The following is a 16,749-nucleotide window of genomic DNA, read 5'->3' on the forward strand; positions in this document are numbered from 1 at the left end:
CTTTACTTCCGGTTTTTTTTAAACTTTTTTTTTTTTTTTTTTTTTTACATTTTTTTTTTTTTTAGTTACTACCTGGTTTCCATGCCTAGGCAAATGATATCATACATTTCAGGAGTCTTTAGGAGGGAAGAGAGGGTTCTCAACTCAGCCAGTGCCTGAGCGAAGGGCAGAAAGATTCCAGGAAGTAAATGTTCCATGAATCAAGATGACAACTGTCAGAAATGCCAGGGCCCTTACTCAAGATGGCAAGTGTCAGAAATGCCAGGGCCCTTACTCAAGATGGCAAGTGTCAGAAATGCCAGGGCCCTTACTCAAGATGGCAAGTGTCAGAAATGCCAGGGCCCTTACTCAAGATGGCAAGTGTCAGAAATGCCAGGGCCCTTACTCAAGATGGCAACTGTCAGAAATGCCAGGCCCTTACTCAAGATGACAACTGTCAGAAATACCAGGGCCCTTACTCAAGATGGCAAGTGTCAGAAATGCCAGGGCCCTTACTCAAGATGACAACTGTCAGAAATACCAGGGCCCTTACTCAAGATGGCAAGTGTCAGAAATGCCAGGGCCCTTACTCAAGATGACAAACTGTCAGAAATGCCAGGGCCCTTACTCAAGATGACAACTGTCAGAAATGCCAGGGCCCTTACTCAAGATGACAACTGTCAGAAATGCCAGGGCCCTTACTCAAGATGACAACTGTCAGAAATGCTAGGGGGTGTTTTTCAAAGTTGTTTGTTTGTCAGCAAAATAAAGCATGGAGACATGGCTGGATGAGGGAGTTTGCTTTGCATAATAACAATGAATTAAATAGCATTTCCACTTTAAGGCTGATTCCCCTATTCAGAAAACATTGATATGTAGAAGAAAGTAATGTAAAATAACTTAATATTTATAAATAACATTGATTACCATTTTGCTTCTTTGTGCCTGTATTTGGCTATAAAAATCTGTTGCTCAGATGAAGTTTTAAATTTTCCTTATTGGTATGTAGTCTGTCTACAAATGTATTTAATATTTATTTATTACAGGTACTAAGGCTGTCAATTTTCTCAGCACTGTACATATCTATTGTACATTCATATCAGTCTCTGCCCTCAAGGTCCCTAACTCCCAATCATACATACTAGGGCCAAGTTAGACAGGAGCTGATTAACCTACCAGCATGCCTTTTGGAGGGTGGGAGGAAACCCACGCAGGTAGTGTTGTGGTTGGGAGTTGAACCGACTCTAGTGCTGCTAGACAGAAGTACTAGCCACTGCGCTTTATTGAAGAGTTCTTGGAGGAACACAACATCATAGGCCTCATTCACACAGGAGAAAAAATAAAAAAGAAACAAATTTACAACTGTTTTCTAGTTACAAATCTGAACACAGCTGTATTTTTTTCAAAGGGGTCATTCACAGAGGTGCATAAATATGTGAAGGATTCGTGGCCTTCCTAATGTAAATGTTCCCTTTCTTCTTCCTTTATTCAATAAAATGAGGGTAAGCACCTCTCTCAGGTCATTATTACTGTCTGCGTTTTCCTGACCCAGTGATAACTGCTCCACTTGTTTCTTGTCTTGGTGTCACAGGGACAAAGTGAGAGATTCTCTCCAGTGGGCGTCAGACAGCAATAAACATTTGACTGATTTGTGTAATCATCCCAAGTCTATAATAAATATCTGGCTAGACTGTTTATACAAGTGTTTTGTTCCCTGGTCTTACACGTGTATGTCTTTCTCCTCCTAGCTAAGCGTGTCATCTGTCAGACATTGGGTGTGCTGAGGGATATTGTGGAGAATATCTCCAGTGAGGGCACCAAGTCCCGGCAGATCTGTTACCAGTCCATGCAGGAGGCAGCCCAGCTGTCACTCGCCCTCTTCCCAGCGTACATCCACCAGTCTGGTATGTATCAATCTCTACTTCCATATAACAAATGTCCACTTTTTTTGTACCCGAGTGTTACTGAACCATGGAACCACAGCTTGTAATGTTGGCTTGCTGGTGGAATCTGGTACTGCTGAACCTCTAGCCTGTTCCATACAGTGAGTGTGTTGGCAGACCGGAACAGACTGCAATCCTCTTGAGCAGCTAAATGAGGATCTCCATTTGTGTCTGTATTAGGGGAAGAGGCCAAATGCAGACTAAGGGTTACTGTAAAACTGGAAGTCGTATTTAAATATAAAGTTTCTTTCTGTAAAGAATTTTTGGAGGTAGAAATGTGAGACTGGCAGTTGCAGACTTGTTTTTGCAGCCGTGCTCCTGAGCTGTCCTTATTCTTCACTAAATCCTTGTTCTGGGTCAGTCACCCTGTGTCGGGACAAGGTCCTCTGGCACCCAAGATGAAGATGCTGAAGTGAACCAATACTCCCAGCCTAATCGGCAACATTGGACTGTCAGTTTCAAAGCCCAGTCTTGAAGCGAGTAGGAGAGGCACCCACTCCTGCTGCACCTCCTACCATCACATCTTCTGCTTTGGCATGGTTCTGATCATAAGTGACTTAGTAAAGGCTTTCCAGTGAGAAAGCTACAGGGTGTTGACAGTAAGCCAGCAGAAATTATATTTATAGGCCACTTTTTAAACCAGGTATGGACTGTAAAACAAATAGGTGTGTATATATAGGGCGTTCTAGGCAGATGCACCCTCTGATAATGTGGAAGTCCAAAAATTGTCCAGGGTGTGGCAGAGGATCAGTATACAAGCAGCACTCCATATGAGAGAAGCAAGCTCTGGCAGAAATAAAAGTGCAAAGAAGGCGCTTCTAAGTGCAGTAGTTAAAAAGGCTTTAATATTTCAATGGTTAAAAACACTGGAAACAACGTCCAGCAGGAGGATATCCTATCGCACTCCTGTATGGTGCTTTACCACCTATCAGAGGTGTGGAGCAATGCAGGAAGGACCCCTGGGCTGTGGGAGCCAGCATGGAACGCAAGCTCCCAGATGTTACGTCAAAGAGGGCGGTGATGCTTTTTGAAGCATGTGCAGTAGCTCCTTTTTCATGAGCATCTGATGATGGTCATGAAGAAGGAGCTACTGTATATATGTAAAGCGCTGCGTAAATTAACTGCGCTATATAACTACCTGTAATAAATAAAAAATACTGCACATACTCGGAAACACGTCACCATCCTCTTTGATGGCACATCCGGGTGCTTGCATTCCACGCTGGCCCCCGCAGCACGGTGGTCCTTCCTGCATTTCAGACACATTGCTCTACACCGCTGGTTGGTGGTAAAGCACCATACAGGATTGCCACAGGGGATCCTCTTGCTGGACATTGTTTCAAATTTATTTGAGGAGCCTTGTTACTTCTTATGTCTTGTAAGTGTTTTTTTTTTTTAATTCTTTATTTTGAAGAAATGGCATAACAAATCGTACAGAAAGATCAATAATAACAAGACAGGACGTGGTATAGCAAAGTCCATCCCCAACACACAGAGACTGAACAGATCCCAAGTAGAGAGTCATTAATACAAACCACATCTAAAGCAGGTGAAGATGAACCACGCCATCCACATCTCCAAAAACACCACTCCTTCCTTACATTTTGTCTGTGTACAAAAAACAATAATTAAACATTTAACCCCAGTAGAGTGACGGAAAGAAAGAGGGAGAAAAATTAATGAAAGCGAGAGGAGGGGGGGAGGGTAGGTTGTAAGTGTTTTTAACCGTTGGAATTTTAAAGTCTTTTTAACTACTGCACTTAGAAGCGCCTTCTTTGCTCTGATATTTAAACCAGACCAGATTAATTTCAGTTCTATAGTGATGTGCAGTTAACCCACAACGATTATTTTAGTGCTCACTGTAAAACACTGACCGCATTAAAGAATGAGACTGGTTGCTGCAGCGCAGTGCTCATTGTTTATTAATACTATAAATCTAAATAAAAATGTACCATCCACGCTCATACTAATAAAAAAAAATTAGAACAAGCAGCTGCAAGAATTTGAAGATCATAAACAATCTATATCATAAATGCAGTGCTAAAAAAAAAATCAAAATAAAGTCCATAAATTTATAGTTTTATAAAAAAAAATTCAAGCAAAAGATCCCAGCACCATCTTTGGTGTCAGAGACAATTGGCACACTACCACCGTAAAAGCCAAACTGCCATGACCACCTATTATAGAGTGGTCAAAAGAGCTTATTTAACCACCTCCCGTCCGGCCGTTGTATATAAACGGCCGGATGGTGGCAGTGCAGGGTCAGGTGGCCGTTTATAAACGTCTTTCCCGTCCCCCTGCTTGTGCGTGCGCCCTGGGAGCGCACAGCACCGCGATCCGGTGCCTGCTGTGTCCTCGGACACAGTGAAACACCGATCGTCGGACGGGACCTCTGTGCGAGTTTCCGATCATGTGATCACTGATTAGCCAATCAGCGATCACGTGCAGAGTAGTAAGCAAGATGTCACTTGTGACATCAGTGCTTACTACGTGTGAAATCTGTGAATGATCACAGAGATCACATGGTACAAGGCTATTCACAACAGAAGATCTTAAACAATCTATATCATAAATGCAGTGCTAAAAAAAATCAAAATAAAGTCCATAAAGTATAGTTTTATAAAAAAAAAAAATTCAAGCAAAAGATCCCAGCACCATCTTTGGTGTCAGAGACAATCAGCACACTACCACCGTAAAAGCCAAACTGCCATGACCACCTAATTATAGAGTGATCAAAAGTATCACACTCCTCGTCTCCCTTTTGCTATCTTGGCTCCACCTGGGCACCTCCTTGGGCTTCCAAAGATGAAAATAACCCAGACCTTGAAGTAACCTGCTATGCCTTGAAGGGAAAGCGATAACCCAAGTGTTCAGCTCTTAGACAGGCATCAATCACTCAGTCAGTAAGGGATATAACTAATATAAACGATAGAGGACTTGGTGATGTTAGTGTGCAGGCTGTCGCAGATCTCCCATCTTCATACTGCTGGATGTCCTATGCAAAGCCCTGCTGTCAAACATCAACTGCACTGCAAGGAGGACAATGAGGTGCTTCTAACACTTGGACGTACATTCTCTATGTAATAATATAGAATTTGGCGTAAATTCACAGATAACACACCACTGTCTCCCTCTTTATAGATGTGACAGAGGAAATGCTGAGCTTCTTCTTGGCCTTGTTTCAAGGACTGCGGGTACAAATGGGAGTCCCGTTCACTGAGCAAATTATACAAACCTTCCTCAACATGTTCACCAGGTAATCACAAGCTCTGTCTATTCAGCACGATGGAAATGAGTCCTAAGTAAGAATAGTGCTCACCAAAAGCTGGTTTTTAGCAGTCCTGTAATCTTTAGTGAAGTCACTTCATGTTGTTTCACATTCAGTGCCAAATTAGAAGCTCACTGCTGATCAGGTCCAGTGGGCATTTTCGGGTCTATTGATCCAGGGTTCCGGTTCAGTAAAGCCCTTGTGACTCAGAAACCCTATTAGATACCCAGTTTGTATTTTTACATGGGAATGTTTTGATGCAGAAGCACCCTTCTATGACCCAGTAATACTCACTTTATCCACTTTAACTCCTTCCTCTGTCGTCAAAATAGCCAGTGTCAACTGGTGTTGGAGCCTAGAAAGAGCGAAGACTGCACCCTTCCATCATGTGACCGTGCCTAGGCATAGGGATTGGCTGCTAGACCTGAGTACTGTCACATGTTCACCCATTCCTGGAAGATCAAGATTTTTCACCAGCTAAGGTAGAGGAAGGGATACGGGAGAGGTGTAGTCTTTACACATACACTTACTTTGTCCTGAATTGACCTCTGTACCCTTTTGAGTCAGGAAACAGAAAAGTTAAAGTGGTTCTATAGGTAATCTTCTTTTTTTTTTTTTTTTTTTTTTTTTTTTCACCTTAACCTCCTTAGCGGTAATCCCGAGTGTAGCTCGGGGTAAAATTTCTATACCAAGAGCGGTAACCCCGAGCTACACTCGGGCTTACCATGCGGCGTTGCTCTGGGGGTCCCTGCAGCACTTACCTTGTCCTTCGCTCCCGCGATGTGTCCCCTGCAGCGTCCCCGGCCATCTCCTCCGGCCGATGCCGGCATTCGGCTTCTGTGTTCTGGTACCTGTGACGTCGGGACGTACGGGCGCCAGAACGGGAAATTTGAAATTTTTAAAAAATGTCATTTTTGCTGTCATTGCTGTTTCAATGCATTTCACATATATTTTGTCCCTACTGCTTTGTCCTGTGCCCTGCCTGCATTTTGAATGTTCTTTCTGCCTGGAAACTTAGAAAAGTCCATGGCGTCCAAAAAGTGTCCCTTTACGTCAAAAGCGGTTTTAGAACAGCGATAGTAAATTAGAAGCACTTGCAGAATTGAGTGATAATGATTCGTGGGGAAATTCGTCATCAGACACTGAAAACGATTTTGCGACTTTGCTCAGCGATGTGCGAATTTGCCTCTGTATTTCAAATTTCAGTGTTTTTGGTTTGATTATATTATTGAAGTAAATTTATTATTATTATATTATTATTTTTTATGATTATTTATTAAATTATAATTTATGATTTTGTGTTTCAAATTTTATCATATCTGGAATGTTTAATAGACTCTTGTTCGTACAGATTTCAGTGAGTTATTCCTAAAAATTACAGCCTACAATAAAAAACTACATATTTCCATGCAAAAAAATGGTACCGCTTTCAGCACAAAAAATCGGAAAGAATCATACCGCCAAGGAGGTTAATGCCTTCCCTGCATTAAAGTTTTGCCACTTGCTGTGCCTTTCCCTTCCCTAAATACTTACCTGAGTCCTGTATTGACCCCGTGCTGTGCCTTTCCCTTCCCTAAATACTTACCTGAGTCCTGCAGTGGCCCAGTGCTGTGCCTTTCCCTCTTCCCTAAATACCTACCCGAGTCCTGTATTGACCCAGTGCTGTGCCTTTCCCTTCCCTAAACACTTACCCGAGTCCTGTATTGACCCAGTGCTGTGCCTTTCCCTTCCCTAAATACATACCTGAGTCCTGCAGTGGCCCAGTGCTGTGCCTTTCCCTCTTCCCTAAATACCTACCCGAGTCCTGTATTGACCCAGTGCTGTGCCTTTCCCTTCCCTAAACACTTACCCGAGTCCTGTATTGACCCAGTGCTGTGCCTTTCCCTTCCCTAAATACATACCTGAGTCCTGTATTGACCCAGTGCTGTACCTTTCCCTCTTCCCTAAATACCTACCCGAGTCCTGTATTGACCCAGTGCTGTGCCTTTCCCTTCCCTAAATACATACCTGAGTCCTGTATTGACCCAGTGCTGTACCTTTCCCTCTTCCCTAAATACCTACCCGAGTCCTGTATTGACCCAGTGCTGTACCTTTCCCTCTTCCCTAAATACCTACCCGAGTCCTGTATTGACCCAGTGCTGTGCCTTTTCCTTCCCTAAATACTTACCCGAGTCCTGTATTGACCCAGTGCTGTGCCTTTCCCTCTTCCCTAAATACCTACCCGAGTCCTGTATTGACTCTGCTCTCACAAGTTTGGCTGAGAACAGCGGGAGCCATTGGCTCCTGTTGCTGTCAGTGAAACCCTGAGAGTAGGGGGGTGGGGCTGAGCCTCACTGTGTGTGTGCGTGCGTGCGTGTGTGTGTGTGTGCGTGTGTGTGTGTGCGTGTGTGTGTGTGTGTGTGTCAATGGACTCGCACATCATATACGTTATAAATTGAATCCGTGCCACCCTACCAGTCTGTAAACAAACCACGTGTTGATAACGTAAAGCTAAAACAATCTTCAGTAATCCGTATTAAAGTGAGATAACCTAAAATAAAAAACTAATATTCAAAATAATCACATATACAATCAGGCCCGTTCATATCAAAATGCAGGGCTGGGTGAGTACAATAAAATGTGTTCGTGATTAACCCTTGAGCTACCAGTTCAAATCCAATTCTTGGCACCTATTTTTTTTGCCCCAAAAAGTAAAAATGGATAGAAAAGAACATAAAATGTGTGTTTAGGTTGCTGCATGCATGCAGCTGTATTCACATAAAACTCAAAATAAAAAATTCAAAATAACTACTACATATACAATCGTGCCAGTTCATATAATCAAAAATGAATGGGTGACAGTTCATCAAGTGATGTGAAAGTCGGGCTGGGCAAGTACAATAAATGGGTTTGTGATTAACCCCTGTGCTACCAGTTCAAATCTAATATTTGGCACTTTTTTTTTTTTGCCCCCCAAAAGTGAAAATGGATAGAAAAGAATATAAATTATGTGTGTATATAACACCAAGCTAGATATCATTACACCTGTGCTGTATCCTATCACTAAGGTGAGAGCACTGTGAGCAGAGGTGCACGGAAAGTGGCTATTGCAGCACTGGAACATTTTTTTTCAACAAGGATTTCACATCTTCACTAGATGAACTGTCACCCATTCATTTATGATGATATGAACTGGCATGTATATGTAGTAATTATTTTGAATATTTTTTATTTTGAGTTTTATGTGAATACAGCTGCGTGCATGCAACAACCTAAACACCAGCTTTATGTTCTTTTCTATCAATTTTTTGGGCAAAAAAAAAAATAGGTTCCAAGAATTGGATATGAACTGGTAGCTCAGGGGTTAATCACGAACACATTTATTGTACTCGCCCAGCCCTGCTCAGGATTGAGCCCGTGCAACGCTAATGGGGCAGAGACAGAAGAAGAGCCAAGATCACCGGTGGGGGACCCGAAGAGAAGGTTGGGGGCTGCTCTGTGCAAAACCATTGCACAGAGCAGGTGAGCATAACGTTTTTTATTTATTTTTTTACAAAATTGCCTCTTAAAACAGCTTTAAGGCCCCATGTACACGGGACACTTCTGAACGATGGAAACTGACTGCTGGAAAATGTAGGTTTAAAAACGTCTGTTTAGCCACGCTTGCATACCACGTTTAGCCGCATTTATGCGCGTTTGCGTTTTGAAGCGTTTTTTAAAGATAAGCACAGGAGAACCTCCCAAATGCCCAGAATGCACTGAAAAGTGGTAAATTATTAACTATTTCAGACTGTTTCAGAGAAATACAGAGAGTAGAAGCAGAGACAGCAGTACGTGTTGAGATTAGCTTAGGTGTGAGTTGCTCATTAACATTTCTTTTGTTTCCAAGGGTGGGAAAGGTGTCTGGTGGAGGGAGTCATTAAGGCTACCTGGCAGGGGGTCTTCATGAGGAGTTTGAGGTGTGAATGGTCATTAACATATCTTTTGTTTCCAAGGGTGGGAGAGGTCTGAGGTGTGAATTGGTCATTACAATGTGTGACCAGCTTAGTAGGAACATCCTGTGTTCAGTGTTTTTGTCCATTTGAGTACCTTGAAAAGGCTTTGCATGCATTTTTCATGATGAAAAGGCTCTGGACAGCATCAGGAACTGGAAGAGTTTAAAAAAAAAAAAAAAATTTGAATGCAAACGCTTATAAACGCGATGTGCCACATTTAGCTGCGTTTATATTTTGCATTTGAGACGCTGATAAAAATCGACTGATGAATGCGAGTTTTCTGCGTTCAAAAAAAGACTGTAAACTCAACTGCCTGTAAACGACTGTAAACGAAGATGTGTACATGGACACATAGGAAAACATTAGGGAGAGTTCAGGGGCTGCTGAAAAAAACCGTTGAACAGCTCCTAAATGTGAGTTTATCAGCTGCAGTGTACATGAGCCCTAATAGTCAGAATTCCTTATCTACACAATTGTTCTGGGTTAGGGACTGAAGTAATTTGTATACGGAGAGATTTCCATACGTTTTCCAGGACGTGTTCCTTCTTTCCTCTCTTGTATTTCTGTGAAAAGCAGCTGAAAAACATTTACTGACTGAACCTCTCATTATCTCTCCCCCTGGCAGGCAGCAGCTGGCAGAAAGTATCCTGCAGGAGGGCAGCGCGGGGTGCCATGTGGTGGAGAAGTTTCTAAAGATCCTGCAGGTTGTAGTGCAGGAACCCGGCCAGGCCTTTAAGCCGTTCCTGCCCAGTATACTGTCCCTGTGCATGGAGCAGCTGTACCCCATTATCGCTGAGGTATGTGTTTCATGTGTACTTTGCTGAGCATACTTTGATATAAGCCTTTGCGCATTTTACCCGCCAGCTCTCCAAAGTTTGCAGACTAACTTTGCGCAAGACAAGGCATCGGTCAGGTGATCTCATTCAAAAGGGTGGATCGGTGTTTGGGCCAATTAGCTGTCCCTTCCAGGACATCAGTCCTTTTAATCTCCTTAGCGGTATTCCCGAGTGTAGCTCGGGGTAAAATGTCAGTACCAAAAGCGGTAACCCCGAGCTACACTCGGCCTTACCATGCGGCGTTGCTCAGGGGGTCCCTGCAGCACTTACCTTGTCCTTCGCTCCCGCGATGTGTCCCCTGCAGTGTCCCCGGCCATCTCCTCCGGCCGATGTCGGCATCCGGCTTCCGTGTTCCGGTCCCTGTGACGTCGGGACGTACGGCGGCAAATTTGAAATTTTTAAAAAAATTTCATTTTTTTAAAAATGATTATTACATAGTAAAACATTGCTGTTTCAATGCATTTCACATACATTTTGTCCCTACTGCTTTGTCCGGCGCCCTGCCTGCATTTTGACTGTTCTTTCTGTCTAGAAACTTAGAAAAGTCCATGGCGTCCAAAAAGTGTCCCTTTACATCAAAAGCGGTTTTAGACCGGCTAGAGAACAGCGATAGTAAATTAGAACCACTTGCAGAATTGAGTGATAATGATTCGTGGGGAAATTAGTCATCAGACACTGAAAATGACTTTGCTCAGCGATGTGCGAATTTGCCTCTGTATTTCAAATTTCAGTGTTTTTGGTTTGATTATATTATTGAATTAAATTTATTATATTATATTATTTTTTATGATTATTTATTAAATTATAATTGATGATTTCGTGTTTCAAATTTTATCCTACCCGGGATGTTTAATAGACTCTTGTTCGGACAGATTTCAGTGAGTTATTCCTAAAAATTACAGCCTACAATAACAAACTACATATTTCCATGCAAAAAAATGGTACCGCTTTCAGCACAAAAAAATCGAAAATAATCAGACCGCCGAGGAGGTTAAAGTTCCAACTCCAGGAATACTATGACTTCAAATAGTTTGAACCAAGCTGACCCAAAAGAAATATTTCCCTTTTAGTAATCCATTCTGTGAAGTCCATCCACTCGCCTCTCCACCTCAGCCAATCCGAGGAATCCTTGTATTCGTTCGTAAAAATACAAGGCTTCCTGAGAATGGCTGAGCGGCACTCAGCCCAACTCGATTTTGTTCTGGAAACTGGTAGTCCCTGTACCGCTGCCGGAACACAGAGCTGTATACTGTAGGTAGCTGATGCTGTCTACAGTATTTACAGCACTGACAGCCTCTGCATTGATTCATTTTTTTTTTTTTTTTTAGTGATACTATTCCTGGAATTGGGCTTTAAGCCCTATTTTTTATGTTCTCATGACAGAGGCCTTGGAGATTAATCATGGAGAGCATTGAATTAGTGCGGCAGGAGGGTCCATGTTAGAGGAATGGGAATAGTAAGAAATTACACTATAGGTCTACTTCAAAGTGTTCAGACTAACCATTCTGTTAAAGTGGGAGGATCCAGGGGCCCCACATTGTAGGTACTGTTAGTTTGTACAGTTTTATGATGCAAAAGCTTCACTTTAACCACTTCTGCACTGCTCCCGTCTGGCCGTTTTATGTACATAGGTCGGACGGAAGCAGTGCAGGGTCAGGTGGCCGTTTATAAACGTCCTCCCGCATTCCCTGCCTGTGCGCGCTCCCTGGGAGCGCACGGCACCGCGATCCAGTGCCCGCTGTGTCCTCTGGATCGCTGTACGGGATCTCTGTGTGAGATCCCGATCATGTGATCACTGATTGATTGGCCAATCAGTGATCACATGAATAGTAGTAAGCAAGATGTCACCTCTGACATCATTGCTTACTACGTGTGAAATCTGTGAATGATCACAGAGGTCACATGGTACAAAGCTATTCACAACAGCCTTGTACCATGTGACAAGCTGTGACCAATCACAACTCTCACAGTATTTCTCAATGGCTGCAAGAATGCAGCCAGAGAGAAGGAGAAATTATTGCTTTTGCAGCCTTTATGGGTGTAAAAGCAATCGGTGTAAAAAAAATATTCATCACCCCCCACAAGTAGTACAGTGTCAGAGTGACGGTATGTTAAAAAAAAAATTATAACCAAAAATTTTTCAACAATTTTTATATTAACGGATTTGGGTTTGTTTTTTTGTTTTTTTACTAAAAAGATAGCTGGATACATTTTGGCCAAGATTTATGAAGAAAGACTATTTATTTGCAAACTTTTATAAGAATAACACTTTTTTCAAAATGTTTGGACTTTTTCATTTATATAGCAAAAAAAATAAAAAATCCCAGTGGTCAATAAATACCACCAAAATATGCTAGAAAATTCATATGGGTACAGTGTTGCATGACCGTGCAATTGTCATTCAAAGTGTGATTGCGCTGAAAGCTGAAAATTGGCCTGGACAGGAAGGGGGTGAAAGTGTCCAGACTTGAAGTGGTTAAAATGGGCCTGTAATTGAATCCTAGCATCCTCCCCCCAGAGTATCATTTCAACTTCAGCCAGCCAGGTGATCCTTCCTTTCAACTAAGACCAACTGACCAATGTATCTGCCTTTGGTCATATGACCAACATCCTGTAGCAGCGTTTTTTTTTTCCTCCCCCCAAAAGGGAAGTCTTTTTACTGCCCTCCTACTCTCTATTGGTAAGTGATATCCGGATGGGGAAAGGATATTCCACTGTTAGGTCTACATCAAGAAATTTGTATTAATTATAAAGAAAAGGGAATCTGAATTTTAGCCAGGCCACACTCAAATCTGCTCCCCCCCCCCTTAAAACACAACACGGTAAAGTCACGTGTGATTGCTATGTATTCCTGTCTCACACATGGTGCTAATTTCCTGGTTCCTCCTTCAGCGCCCCTCCCCAGATGTGAAGGCTGAACTGTTCGAACTATTATTCCAGCTTTTACACCACAACTGGAGGTATTTCTATCGCTCTTCTGTCCTGGCCAGCGTGCATCGTGATGGCGGTGATGAGCCAATGGAGAATCAGGCTCAGTTTATTGCAGTGATGCAGGTGAGCACAAAGCTAGAATCATTACATTGGACGAATGTTAACTGCTGTGTTCTCAGTAAGGGCTCGTTCACACTTGACATCTTTTCTAACTCGCCTATAGCGTTTGACAGGCGTTTGGGAAGTGTTTTTATTGCTCCTCAAACTCTCCCCAAACGCCCTATGCGCAGTTTTGAGGCGATCCAAAAGAACAAACGAAACCAGCGCTCAAATATTCATGCAAAAGAAATTCTGAATGCCAAACATTGAGGTGCAGCCCTTCAGAGAATTGGAAATCTAGGTACTGGTGAACAAAAACAAACAAGGGCGCACTCTCATCGTGCATTACCGTGGTACACCACGTATTTATTAAAAACTAGAGATATATATTTACAACCCAAAAGGGAATAAAAACTACGCAGGTGGTCCGTAAAGACAGTCAAATGGATAAATTCTCCCTTGATGGGACAGGCTAATGCTTTTCAGGAGACTAACTCCCTTCTTCAGAGCTCTGAAGAAGGGAGTTAGTCTCTCAACGCGTTAGCCTGTCCCATCTAGGGTGAATTTATCATTTGACTGTCTTTACGGACCACCTGCGCAGTTTTGAGGCGGTTGATAGGCATTTGCCAAGCGTTAAAACGACACCACAAACTCCTATAATTAAGTTAAGTGGTATTAACGCTTCGCAACCGCAAACACCTTCCAGGCATTTGCGGAGCGGCACCATAGACTTGAATGGGAGGCTTCAACTCCTCCTTACTCGACACGAGGCGTCAGTTTTGCCACGACGCTAACGCTGCCGTGTGAACCGCACTGTGTGCTGCCATGTGCAGAATTTTAATAGACGTTTGAGAAGCGTTAAAAACGCTTCCCAAACGCTTGTCTGACGCTTGCTGACAAAGCTAGTGTGACCATGTGAATGATGAACCCTCTGTTGAACACAAGCAGCATGGTAATTGGTTGGTTAGCCTTTCCAGATTGTGTACATGTTTCTGCTCAGTCACTCTGGGCATGGGGTTGATATTATTTTTTAATTATGCATGGAGGGGAAGGAGCAGACCTCTGAAGTTTAATACCTGCCCCTTCCCTTTTGGGGCTCTGCTTCTGCTCTTATTTCTGTGACATTTGAAGACTTTGTTTACTGCTCTATAAATATTTTTAGGTAAGACTTTTAAAAGAAAATGATTTCATTTGTTCCCCTATCCAGTTGGAACTGAACCCTGCTATTCCTTCTGGGCTATCCTTAAAGTCCATCGTTGTTGCCCACCACGGGCAAAGCACAGATTCACTCTAACTTGCCTGTCCCCAGTAAAACATACCTGTTTTATTTTGCTCCCCCACTGCTCCATTCATCCACTTGGAAAAATGCAAATTTAAACCTATCACTAGATTCGTAGATGATGATGATTATTATACAGGATTTATATATTATTATTATACAGGATTAATTATTATACAGGATTTATATATTAATTATACAGGATTGATATATTATTATACAGGATTTATATATTATACAGGATTTATATATTATACAGGATTTATATATTTTTATTCAGGATTTATATATTATTATTATTATACAGGCTTTATATATTATTATTATACAGGATTTATATATTATTATTATTATACAGGATTTATATATTATTATTATTATTATTATTATTATACAGGATTTATTTATTATTATTATTATTATTATACAGGATTTATTTATTATTATACAGGCTTTATTTATTATTATTATTATACAGGATTTATTTATTATTATACAGGATTTATATATTATTATTATTCAGGATTTATATAGCGCCAACAGTTTGCTCAGCGCTTTACAATATAACGGGAGACAATACAGCAACAATACAAGAGGGTTAGGAGGGCCTGATCCTTGGAGCTTACAATCTAGGATTAGCCCAGTGCTGTCACATGCTATGGAAGTGTCAGATATTTTCTCTTGGCTCTGAGCACAGAACTGAGGTTTGGGGGAGAGGAATGAAATCTCTGGGCTTTAGGGCCAGTTCACACCATAGAAACGCAGTCTGGATGTATTTCTGCATGCATGTTTTTGATGCGTTCCAGTGCATTTCACCCCCCCCCCCCCCATTCTTTCTTTCTTTCTTTTTTTTTTTCCCCTTAACCCCTTGACAACAAGCGCACGCAAATATGCGACCTCTCGATGTCTGGGCCTTGATGCCGAGCAGGCGCATATTTGCATGCAATTAGAAAATACATATGTGCTGAGAGCGCACGCTGCCAGCACATATGTCCGTGACCCACGGAAAGGTCCCGATCTCCCCTTTCGATCATTTCCGATCATATGATGGCGAATCACGGCAGTCACGTGACCTTAAAACCCCGCCCTGCCTCCCGGCTTCTGAAATTCTTAAAGGGCTGGGAGGCGCCGGCACAAAGAGGTTAATATGTGCATTTTTGTTGTGCATTTCTGTACAGTTCAGTGGAGAAAAAAAATGCAGCGTGTTCTTTTTTTTTTTTTTTTTCTCCCCTGGAAACTGACCGCGTGTGTGAGCTATGCCAATGGAAACCATAGAATATACTATCCATGCCTTTCTTGATGAAGAAAAAAAACGCAGTGCACTGCATGTGGTGTGAACTGGACCTTACACTGTAAAATCAGTAGCTGTGGTCACCACAGACTTGTCTTCCTTCTATTTGAATAAACCTGGCCTGCTGTCACTTGTACTTCTAGATAAATGGAAGGTTAGAGAAGGCTGCAGATCTACAATGTAAAATGTCATGAAGTATCATTTTTGTTGTTTTAGGCATTTGGACAGTCTTTCCTGCAGCCTGACATACATCTATTTAAACAAAATCTCGGCTATCTGGAGACCCTCAACAGCAAACACAAACTGTACCACAAGGTGAGGTGTAGTCGATTCCATGTGATCAGCATTATATCGGTATTGTGTTTTCTGTGGGTTTTTTTTTTTACATGTCATACAATTTGCTGCTGACAACTTTTAAATTGGTAGTTTTTCTTTTCCACAGTTTTCATGAAATAACCCTGTAGTCTTAGTGGCCATTCTCATTTCTAACTTTTTCTTTAGTTAGTTTACAATCGTTGCTTTTTTTTTTTGTTTTTTAAATGAGGAATTTTGTTTTGTTTTAGTTAACATAAGCAGGATCCTCAGATCAAAGAGGAGACTGCAGAAATATTAAATAATAATCAAAGGAAACACTAATTTGTCAATTTTTCTTCCCCTGTATTTGGTTCATGGTGCCATAGAGGCTACTAGAAAAGGGAAACATTAAAATGCAACTAAAGTCTCCTGGGTGTGACCGCTCAGCAAGCACCAAATCCAGTTACTGCGTGATGCACAAGCCTCATAAAGTAAACAAAAGATTTCCTTTACCTTCCCTGACTGAGCCTAGGCCTTCATTTGTGGCTCCCATGCTCCCCCTGACGGACACTGCAGATCACAGTGGGAGGTTTCAGCAACAGAGGCAATGCTGTCAATTCAGAAAGCAGCGGGCAGGACTAGGTATGGTCAGGTGCATACTAAGGCTGACCATACATTATACAATTTTTTTGAGAATTTTGCTTTAGATTTACCAAAAACTATATAATATGAGGTCAAACCTTAACAATTTCAATTGTATCTAATTAGGCAGGCCCTCGCACTACATAGTTGAAGGTAAATCTAAAGGAAATTGGACAGAAAATTGTATAGTGTATGGCCAGCCTAACCAGCTTG

General features: G+C 41.9%; 1 protein-coding gene across 2 annotated transcripts in view; it reads left to right on the forward strand.

Moving 5' to 3' along the window:
- XPO6 (exportin 6) overlaps nt 1-16,749 on the forward strand; it is a 98,264-nt gene that overhangs the window by 71,285 nt on the left and 10,230 nt on the right. For both annotated transcript variants that reach the window (XM_089659984.1, XM_089659983.1), the window contains 5 exons: nt 1,728-1,883; nt 5,064-5,178; nt 9,790-9,961; nt 12,893-13,054; nt 15,817-15,915. In XM_089659984.1, coding sequence (XP_089516110.1) covers nt 1,728-1,883; nt 5,064-5,178; nt 9,790-9,961; nt 12,893-13,054; nt 15,817-15,915 — 704 coding nt within the window. The remainder of the gene's footprint in view (nt 1-1,727; nt 1,884-5,063; nt 5,179-9,789; nt 9,962-12,892; nt 13,055-15,816; nt 15,916-16,749) is intronic.

This window comes from Staurois parvus, unplaced genomic scaffold, assembly GCF_062004578.1.
Source record: "Staurois parvus isolate SC_StPar_1 unplaced genomic scaffold, SC_StPar_1.0 ptg001193l, whole genome shotgun sequence".
In the NCBI taxonomy this organism is placed as follows: domain Eukaryota; kingdom Metazoa; phylum Chordata; class Amphibia; order Anura; family Ranidae; genus Staurois; species Staurois parvus.